At 34.1% G+C, this 11074-nt stretch overlaps 1 protein-coding gene across 4 annotated transcripts in view; it reads left to right on the top strand.

Moving 5' to 3' along the window:
• BRCA2 (BRCA2 DNA repair associated) overlaps positions 1-11074 on the top strand; it is a 91339-nt gene that overhangs the window by 34883 nt on the left and 45382 nt on the right. For all 4 annotated transcript variants that reach the window (XM_077158987.1, XM_077158988.1, XM_077158989.1 and 1 more), the window contains 3 exons: positions 4981-5050; positions 9918-10348; positions 10787-10968. In XM_077158987.1, the coding sequence (XP_077015102.1) occupies positions 4981-5050; positions 9918-10348; positions 10787-10968 (683 nt within the window). The remainder of the gene's footprint in view (positions 1-4980; positions 5051-9917; positions 10349-10786; positions 10969-11074) is intronic.

Genomic DNA, 11074 nt, shown 5'->3' on the forward strand with positions numbered 1-11074 from the left:
TCTTCCAATCAATGAACACGGTATTCCCTTCCATTTATTTAATTCTTTTGTCATTTCTTTTAGCAATCTCTTATAGTTTTCTTTGTATAGGTCTTTTGTGTCCTTAGTTAAATTTATTCCTAAACGTTTTATTCTTTTGGTTGCAATAGGAAATGGATTTTTTTTCTTGATTTCCCCCTCAGATTGCTCATTACTAGTATATAGAAACACTACAGATGTTTGGGTGTTGATCTTGTAACCTGCCATTTTAGCTCTAGTAGTTTTGCTATGGATTTTTGCGGGGGTTTCAACATACAGTATCATACGGTCTGCAAACAGTGAGAGTTTTACTTCTTCCTTCCCAATTTTGATGACTTGTATTTCTTTTTCTTCTCTAATTGCTTTGGCTAGAACTTCCAACACATTGTTGAATAACAGTGGTGACAAAGGATATCCTTGTCTTGTTCCTGATCTTGGGAATGTTTTCAGTTTTTCCCCATTAAGGATGATGTTAGCTTTGGGTTTTTCATATATTCCCTTTATCATGTTGAGGAAGTTCCCTTCTATTCCTATTCTTTGAAGTGTTTTCAGCAAGAAAGAATGTTGAATTCTGTCAAATGCCTTTTCTGCGTCAGTTGAGATAATCCTGTGGTTTTCCTGCTTTTATTTGTTGATATGGTGAATTACATTTATTGATTTTCTTATGTTGAACCATCCTTGCATACCTGGGATGAATCCTACTTGGTCATGGTGTATAATTCTTTTAATGTGCTGCTGGATTCAATTTGCAAGAATTTTGTTGAGGATTTTTGCATCTATATTCATTAGAGAGATTGGTCTGTAATTTTCTTTTCTTGTAGTATCTTTGTCTGGCTTTGGTATGAGGGTGATGTTGGCTTGGTAGAATGAGTTAGGTAGCCTTCCCTCCTGTTCAATTTTTTTGAAGAGTTTGAGCGGGATAAGCACTAATCCTTTCTTGAATATTTGGTAAAATTCACATTTGAAGCCATCTGGTCCTGGACTTTTCTTTTTTGGGAGCTTCTTAATGACTAATTCAATTTCTTTACTTGTGATTAGTTTGTTAAGGTCATCAGTTTCTTCTCATGGTTGTTTGTGCCTTTCTAGGAAGTTGTCCGTTTCATCTACATTGTCTAGTTTATTAGCATAAAGTTGTTCATAGTATCCTCTCATCACCTCCTTTATTTCTGCAGGGTCAGTGGTTATGTCTCTTCTTCCGTTTCTGATTTTATTTATTTGCATCCTCTCTTTTCTTCTTTTGTCAACCTTGCTAAGGGTCCATCAATCTTACTGATTTTCTCATAGAACCACCTTCTGGTTTTGTTGATTTTCTCAATTGTTTTCATGTTCTCAATTTCATTTATTTCTGCTCTTATCTTCATTGTTTCTTTCCTTTTGCTTACTTTGGAGTTAGTTTGCTGTTCTTTCTCTAGTTCTTCCAAGTTGATAGTTAATTCCTCGATTTTTGCTCTTTTTTTTGATATAGACATTTAAGGCAATAAATTTACCTCTTAGCACTGCCTTTGTTGCATCCCGTAACTTTTGCTATGTTATGTTTTCATTTTCATTTACCTGGAGGTGTTTACTGATTTCTCTTGTAATTTCTTCCTTGACCCACTGGTTGTTTAAGAGTGTGTTGTTAAAAGCCTCCATGAATTTGAATTTTCTGGCCCTCTGCCTGTTATTGATTTCCAACTTCATTCCTTTATGATCTGAAAAAATGTTTTGTATGATTTCAATCTTTTTAAATTTGTTGATACTTGCTTTGTGACCCAGCAAGTGAGAATGATCCATGAGCACTTGAGGAAAAAGTGTATCCTGCTGTTGTGGGGTGTAATATTCTATAAATGTCTATTAAGTCATTTTCCTTCATGAATTTGGGGGCTGTATGTTTAGTTGTGTATGTGTTTATTATTTTTACAGCTTCTAGATAGCATGAACCTTTTATGAATATATAAAGTCCTTCCTTGTCTCTTGTAATCTTTTTTTTTTTTTTACTTAAAATTAAGTATTTTGTATGATAATTATCAGCCACCCACCTCTCCTTTGGTTACTATTTTAATGGAATATCTTTTCCCATCCATTTTCTTTCGACCTCTTTGTCTTTGTGTCTAAAGTGAATCTTATAGACAACATATGGATAGACCATCTTTTTTTATCCATTATACCAATCTCTGCCTTTTAGTTGGAGAGCTTAACCATTTACATTTAAAGCAGTTTCTGATAGGGAAGGACTTATTTTTGTCATTTAGCTATTTCTTTTCTTTACATCTTATTTATTTTGTGTGCTCAAATTCCTCTACTGTAGTCTTTTATCTATGTGGTTGATTTTTTTTTTAGTATACCATTTTGATTTCCTTCTTTCTTTTTCTGTATATTTTTTAGTTATTTTGTTAGTGATTTCTTTGGGGTTACAAGTAACATTTTAAATTTATAACCTAGTTCAAATAATACCAACTCAGTTTCAATGGTGTTAAAAAACTCTGTTCTATACATCTCTGTCCATCCTACTTTACACTGGTATTGTCAGAGATTGTATCTTTAGACATTGTGTGTCTGTTAACATAGATGTATGATGATTGTGTTATTCATTTGCCTTTTAAATTATACAGTAAAAAAAGAGATGTGACAAACCAAGAGTACAGTAATGCTGGCTTTTTATATTTGCCTGCTTGTTACCTTTACTAGTGTTCTTTATTCATGTGGCTTCGAGTTACTGAATAGTATCCTTTTATGTCAGCCTGAGAGACCCCCTCTGGCATGTCTTGTAGAGAATGTCTACTAGTAACAAATTCTCTTGTTTTATTTATCTGGAAATGTCTTAATTTCTCTTCCTTTTTGAAAGATAGTTTTATTGGGTATGGAATCCTTGGTTGGCGTTTTTTGCCTTTAGCACTTAAAATATGTCATCTCACTACCTTTTGGCTTTCATGGTTTCTAATGATAATCAGCTGTTAAACTCATTGAGGATCCCTTGTATGTAAATGGAATTCTCTTGCTGCTTTCTAAGAGTCTCTTTTCATCTGTCTTTTGACTATTTGACTATGTGTCTCAGAGTGGATATATTTGAGTTTATCTTGTTTGGAGTTCATTGAGCTTTGAGTTATGTAGATTCGTGTCTTTCATCAAATCTGGAAAGTTTTCAGTCATTGTTTCTTCAGGTATTTTTTTGCCTGTTCTCCTCCTGGGACTTCCATGATGTTTATGCTGGTAAATTTGATTGTGTCCCACAGGTCCCTCAGGTCCTGTTCATTTTCCTAAATTGTTTTTTTGTCTTCTATTCAGACTGGGAAATTTCACCTGCGTTAACTTCAAGTTTGCTGATTATTTCTTCTGCCTACTCAAATCTGCTATTGAGCCCACCCTCCCCACACACACACACTTCCAGGGGGTTTTTGGCCTCTTTACACCTCTAAAAATTATTGGCAACCCAATAAAAACACATTTCTTTTTGTGGATTATATCTGTAGATACTTACCATATTAAAATTGAAACAAATTTTTATAATATTTGTAACATTATATGTTGGTTATTGTTTCTGTGTGTCTATTGATTATTTAGAAAATATTAGTTTACCAATTTATGCAGATCTTCCAAGTGTTGACATATTTAATAATATAATATCAAACAGTCATTCTTGTTAATGTCACCACTGATCTCATCAAACAAGTCTTTAAGAAGCTGTCTGGCTTACAGAGCCAGTTACAGATTTTCCAAAATTCTAATTTTTGCTTAAAAGTTTGAATTTTACCACTGGAAACAAATATTGTCACTTGTTTTTTTATAGTAGCAAGTTCATTTCATTCATTTTTGGGAAAATGTCTATAGAATACCCAAGTCTGAATAACTAATTTGTTGATTATCCTTTCAATTAATAATGATTTTTGGTGAAAAAAGTGGCTAATGCTGCTCACAACTCAGTCATATGAGTACATTTCCTTGAGAAAACCATCATACTAAAGTTTGCAGCAGAAGTGTTTTATAAAAGCACTGGCAATGCATATGTCAACATAGTGAAAAAAGGCAGTAATCTTAGTATTATTAAAACAGTTTGGGCAGCCTATATCCAATAAAAGGTCTTGGATACCTGCCGGGATTCCACAATCACCCTTTGAGAGCCACTTTCCTATAGTATATATGTAATAGTTTCAAATTTGCAATATCATTTTTACTAACAATAGAACTATTAAGGGAAGTTAAAAAGTTCTCTGCAGTTGGTTTTGTCCTTAAGGATATCATTAGGATATTCAGTAGAAGTACTTTGTTCAAATATCACTTAAAATACTTTTATATGTGATTACCAATTTGATAATTAGATCAGATTCATTTGTTTCTGTTTATTTTCAGTTTTAATTTTTTTTATTTTATTTCATTTTTGTATATGTAAACCTTTGCATAGTTTATACTTCACAGCTCTGGAAAGGTATTCTTGGAGAAGTCTTGTTTCCATTCCAATCCCCTCCATACCCCATGCTAGTCCCCACCTCTCCACCTTTTGCTCACTATGGGTAACCATTTTTAATAGTTTTCAGTTTATCTTTCCAGTATTTCTTTTTGTAAAAATAAGTAAATATGCATATCTGTATTCTCATTTGGCTTTGAGTTACTCAAAAGGGATTATACTCTACCATTTTATACCTTGTTTGTTGTTAATTTTTACTTAATTGAGAATGTATCAGGAGATCACTTCTCTGAATAAGTATATACAGATTTTCTTCATTCCTTTTTACATTTGCATAGTATACATCATGTGGCTGTATTAATATATCATAGTTTATTCAACCACTCCCCTACTAATGGACTAATTAAAGGCTTCATTAACATTTAATGAGTATTCATTATATTCATTGAAAATTTAAAAGTTTATAATTGTCAGTTTCTTTTTTGTATAAATATTTTACAATAACATATAATAAATGGGCATTGAAAATAAAATCTCCCATTAGATTTTCATTAATGCATAATGAAAAATAATTTTTCTAGGCACAATAAAAGATAGAAGATTGTTTATGCATCACGTTTCTTTAAAACCAGTTACCTGTGGACCCTTTTGGTAAGACAAGCTTAAATTTATTTTAATTATCATAATATAGTATGTTTTTAAAATGCCAAAATTCTAAAATTAATAGCTACCTTATGTTTTTAATGTATGTTTACACACGCGCACTCTCTCCCCCAAGGACAGGGAGAAAGAAGACCATAGTCGCTACGTTTTTGAAAGCATGCAATTGAAAGCAACCAAAACTGTTAGTGGGGAAAGATGACAACCAACCATTTTACACTAAAAAGCCTCAAAACCTTAGGAGTAATATACTGATAACAAGAGAGAGGGTGTGTGTGTGTGTAGTGAATGGGGGTGCTGTTGACATAGTACTAAATCCTCATTTTCCACACTGGTGCTTCAGTAGAAAAAGGCAAGAAGCAGCAGTTACCTAGGATGTTTACTTAAGAGATATTAGATGTAATCTCAATGGAAACATTTAAAACTTCAAAAATAATTGCAAAACCTTTTCTAATTGGTAAATTTTAAACCCAAAGATTTTACCTGAATTGTTTTAATGTTCCCTTTTGAAAAATAAACACTTGTGACATTGTTTAAAAAAAAGTTATTGAATTTTTTTCCTGGGTTTTATATATATATATATATATATATATATATATACACTTTATTTTATTTTATTATTTTTTTAAATGCATGGGCAGGCACCAGGAATTGAACCTGGGTCTCTGGCATGGCAGCCGAGAACTCTGCCTGCTGAATCTTTGTGGCCTGCGTTGTTTCTGGGTTATATTTTTGAACAAATACACAAATATACTTTCTTCGAATGAAGAAAGCTAGATGATTTTTGTTTTCATTTCTTTTTATCAAAAATTGGTAATATTAAAAAGGAAATCAATGCTTAGTTACTTATATTCTGTATGTTACGTAGATGTACATATATACATATAAAACAGGAAAATAGCTTTATGCATTAATATATGTTGTGCTAATGGGTGTAAAGATAAATAAGGCTAACTTGGATTGCTAGTCAGGGAGCCACACATGAAAACAAGAATTATAATATAAATGCTGAAATAGTTTTAACAAACTGATGTGTGTGTGAGAGCACAGTAAAATTGGCAGCTAATTATGTGATAGAAAGCTTCACAGGAAATAGGTTTCAGACAAAAATGTAAAGAATGCTTGCTGACACAGACATTCCAAATTCTAGCAACAGAAAGAAGTTGTGTGACTTAATGGGAGAATTGGGGTGGGAGGGGTAACTAAGAGGAAGCAAAAAAAGTTGGAAGTCTCGTATGAGTCATTTCTGGCAAGTAGTTTCTAAAAGAAACAACATAAGCTGATTTGTGGTTTAGAAATAGACCAGAGAAGAGAGAAACTGTTACTTGGAGCTTGATAAGAAGGTAGTAGAGTCCAGAGCAGGGGATAAGCAGGAGATAAATTCAAGTAGATTTGGCCAGATAGTGATTAATCAAGAGTGGCACTCTATCTCTTCTTAGATTCAAATAGACATTTTGAGCATGGCCTGCGAGCAAACTCCTGTCTTCATAGTATTCTTAATATTTAAAAGCAGATGTGAAGAAAGATCAATGAAAAGAAGTTCTGAAACTCAAGGTCAATTATCCTTATACACTAGAGTCCATCTTCTCTCGCGAAGTCAAGGAAATCAGTCTGGCAATTTTCGCCTCGCTCTGCTACATTATTATTTTTTCCTCTCTGCTGGAGTCTTCCCATCAGCATTAAGTGGTTGCTGTAAATCTCCCATCTTAAAAAGAAAAACCTCTCTTGATCTCTCCAGCCCTGTTTCTTTACTCCCCTTTACAGCACAGCTCATGTGAATTGTCTCTGCACAGCTTCTTTGCTCTGTCACTACCCAGTCATTCCAAAACCTGCTCCAGACAGACCCTACAGCTGGTGCCCATCAGGAGTGCCAGTTATGTCCACATGGCTAAGTCTGTCAGCTCTTGATTTATATCCTGACCCTTTCAGTAGCATTGACACTGTTGATCTGGCCACTCTTGCTTTTTTAATACTTTTTTTTACTCTGGTTTCTGGGACATTTGTCTAATTTCTCTTCCTCTGGCTGATCTTTCTTTCTCCTTTGCAGGTTCTTCCACTATCTCTAAATGTTAGATTCCTCCAGGATTCCCTCCAAATGTCTTCTCTTCTCACCCTTCCTCCCTAGTGATTTCATCTATCTCATAGGTTTATGTACCACTTATTTGATGATTGCTCCAAATTAGTATCCTTAGTCCAAAACTCTTCCCTAAACAATATATTCTTTCATTAAGCTACCTACTTGACATTTTATTTTAGTAATTAATAGGCATCTCAAACTTAGCATCTCCAAAGCTGTTGTCTCGCACCACAATCTGTTCTTCCTGTAGTCTTCCCCATCTTAATAAAAATTTATGAATTCTGCTTTCACAATATTTCCAAACTTCAATCACTTCTTACTGCTTCCGTCTCTGGCATTCTGATTCAAGCCACCATTATCTCTTATATGGATTATTTCAATAGAGCTAGTCTCCCTTCTTCTGACTTTGCCTCCCACCCCCCAGCCCTTACAAACAGTGAAATCTCAAAAAAGAAGCCAGAGGTATCATTCTAAACATAAGTCATTTCTTTACTCAAAACTATTTCATGGCTTCCCACCTCAGAGTAAAAGTCGAATGTCCCACCTTTGCTGCCTTTTCAGTCTCACCCACTACTTTCCCCCTGCTCACTCTGCTGCAGATACACTTGTGTCTAGGCCTTGACTCATAATGTTCAGTCTGCGTACAACACTCTTGCCTCAGATACCTGTTTGGCTTTCCTCCTCTCTTCCTTTAGGTCTCTACAAATGTCACCTGTCAATAGTATCTTCCTTACCGCTCTGTGTTAAATAGCATTCTTCTTAATTCTGGATACTTCCTACTCCCCATGTTATCCTTTAATTTTCTCCATAGCATTTAATACCAAGCGGCATATTTAATCTCTTTCTCTCTAATGAAATGTAAACTCTCTGATTTTATTTAGTTCATCACTAAATTCCCCAGCCGAGACAAGGCCTGATACTGAGTAGGAACTCAGTAAATATTTTATGAATAGGTAAATGGATGTTTAATGAATTCTAGAGTGACTTCAATTTCCACAGTTAAAACTTTGGTAAAAGAAAGAATGGGGATTTTCAACAACATATCAAATCTTAGGAAGAGCATGTGTGTTGGGGAAGGTGATGGATTTAGCGTTGGACGTTGCATTTGCTGTGAGCGTGGAACATCAAGGTGGGGATGTTATGCTGTATACAATTTAAACTGTAGGAATAACAACTAGGGAAATATGATATGAGAACATAAATTAATATTTTTATTGTTAGATAATTTAAGCCATGTAAATGAATTACATCAGCTAGGGAAAGTGTCTAGGGAATAAATCCAACTTTGGAAACACGAATATTTCTAAGAATCAAGAAAAGGAAAAGTCAACAAAGAAACCAGAAGAAATAGAGGGAGAGGGGCAGTGGTGATGTAGAAATTAGAGGTGAAAACTGAAAATTTTAAGGAGAAAGCTGTCACAACTATCAGAGAGATCAAGTAGAACGAATTTACATAGGAATTTTTTTTTTGACATTTGGGAGGTCTTTGTGACCTTATTAAAAACAATTTCTGTAGAGTCTTGGAAGAAGTGAGTTGAATGAGCAGAAATTGAGCAAGTAAAAAGTCTAGTATACTCATTCAATATTGACCATGAAGTATAAGTAATAGTGTTAGCTTGAGTGGGAGATCATGCTGAAAGAAAAAGTGTTTGAAGGGCAGGGAAGGCTTTCAGGCTAAATGAAAGGAACACTTGAAAAAGGGTATAAAGGGGTGGAAGAAAGAGAAAGGACAGGTGGAGTAACAAGTGGTAGAGTGGGGTTACTGGGGAGACTGAGTTGTTAGATCAATTTTTTTTTTATTTAAATTTTTAATTAAAAAAATTACAAAGGATACGTGAATAGTTTCTTGCTTTAAAAGATCCAAACAAAACAGAAATGCATACAGTAAAACATGAAGGTTTCCCTTCACTTTTCTACATCCCTGGGATAACCACTGTTAAATACTGCATGTGTTCTTCTGAGTCCTTTTCCTATGCATTTATGTACAAATATATATACTTAGCATATATAAATGACTATGCAGAACATATATAAATGACTAGGTAGAAATATGCACCTTGCTTTGCTCACTTATACTGGGTCTTAGGCGTCTGTACAGTGAATACTGTATTGTCCCTCTTATATGGTACATGTTTTTGTTGGTCGAGCCATCAGTACGTGCACCTTTTTTGATAGACTTAAATTTTGATAGCTACCACGAAACACCCTTGGGTCAAAGGTCAGCAGCCAAAGACTGGGGACAATTTGCTCTTTATAGTGGGAGAACTTCGAGACCATGATTCATAAGACCAGAGTTCTAATCCCAGTTCAGCACTCAGTTATTTTCCTCATGGGTAGAAGGGGATGCTCAGCTAGGCCTCTGAGCTCCTTCCATGACTTGAATCTACATCAAGTCCAGGGGTTGACCATCACTATCTTCAATAATTATTGAAAGTAATGATCACGCTCCTACTGTAACAAGGTGCTAAGAAGGTATTAAGCTGTCATAGCTCAGTCTTTCGAGGAACGGAGCCTTGGTTTTCGTTTCTCTGATGGACTCTTTTCTAATGTATGAAGTAGGTGGTACAGAGGCTAGGGAGTAAGGGCGTGCAAATACAGTGATAGACTTGAAATGTGTGATGTTGGTTTGCAGTGGTAACCACAAATGAGAAACAGTTACTAGAATAGGATCACCATGTAGCAACTAAGAGTCTGCAAAAAAAAAATGCATATTTCAAAAACATTTATATGTGTACATTTACAGGTGAATAATCAAACCTAAATATTTTCTTCCCATTGTAGCACAACTAAAGAACGGCAAGAAATACAGAGTCCGAATTTTACCTCACCTAATCAAGAATTTCTGTCTAAATCTCATTTTTTTGAATGTCTGACTTTGGAAAAATCTTCAAGCAATTTACCAGTTTTACAGCTGCCATTTTCTAAAGTTCCTGCCGCAGGAAATGAAAAAATGAGACAATCCATTACTGGCAAACAGACCAAAGTCTTTGTCCCGCCTTTTAAAACTAAATCACATTTCCAAAGAGATGAACAATGTATTAGCGGGAATATAAATTTAGAGAAAAACAAACAAACACAAAAAAATATGGCTGAACATGGCTCTGGTGATGGTGAGAATAATATTAATGGTGATGAAATTCCTCAGTTTAACAGAGATAATTCCAGTCAAGCAGCACCTATAATTTTCACAAAATGTGGAGAAGAACCTTTAGGTATTTTCTGACAATTTGTATGATACTTTTTTGCCTTCTTAGATATTAGAAAATGCTCAGAGTTTTTCAGCTCTTTTGTGATGATTAATGATTTCAAAATCTTTTTAATGCTTTAGATTTTTCTAATTCCAAATGAATATGTGTTTTTCTAATGTTTTCTTTTAAAAAATAACTTGTGGAACATACAATCTATACTGGATATCTTTTTTTATCAGGCTACTAATTTTATTCCAAATTTAAGATACAAGTATAAATATATTTCTGTTCTTTATACGTTTTTACAAGTTGAAACTTTTTCATCCCTGAAGACTTAAAAAGAGGACTAATTTTTCTGTACACTTTAAATTACTACAAATTAATATGTATAATTTTTTAAAACAGGGTGTGCTTTACAAATTTTATAATCAATTTGTTTCCTAATTGTTTATTCTTTAATAGATTTTATTACAAATCTTCAGAATGCCAGAGATACACAGGATATGCGAATTAAAAAGAAACAAACACAACATATTTGTCCACAGCCAGGCAGCCTGTATCTTGCAAAAACATCCACTCTGCCTAGAATATCTCTGAAAGCAGCAGTTTCAGGCCAGGTTCCTGCTGCATGTTCTCATAAACAGGTATGCTTTTGTCTACAATGCTTACATCTTTTATGTAAAACAAAGTGTAATTTTAATTTATTTGCTAGTATTTCCATATCATTTTGATCAGAGAATGAACAAATGC

This window comes from Tamandua tetradactyla, chromosome 4 (assembly GCF_023851605.1).
Source record: "Tamandua tetradactyla isolate mTamTet1 chromosome 4, mTamTet1.pri, whole genome shotgun sequence".
Lineage (NCBI taxonomy): Eukaryota > Metazoa > Chordata > Mammalia > Pilosa > Myrmecophagidae > Tamandua > Tamandua tetradactyla.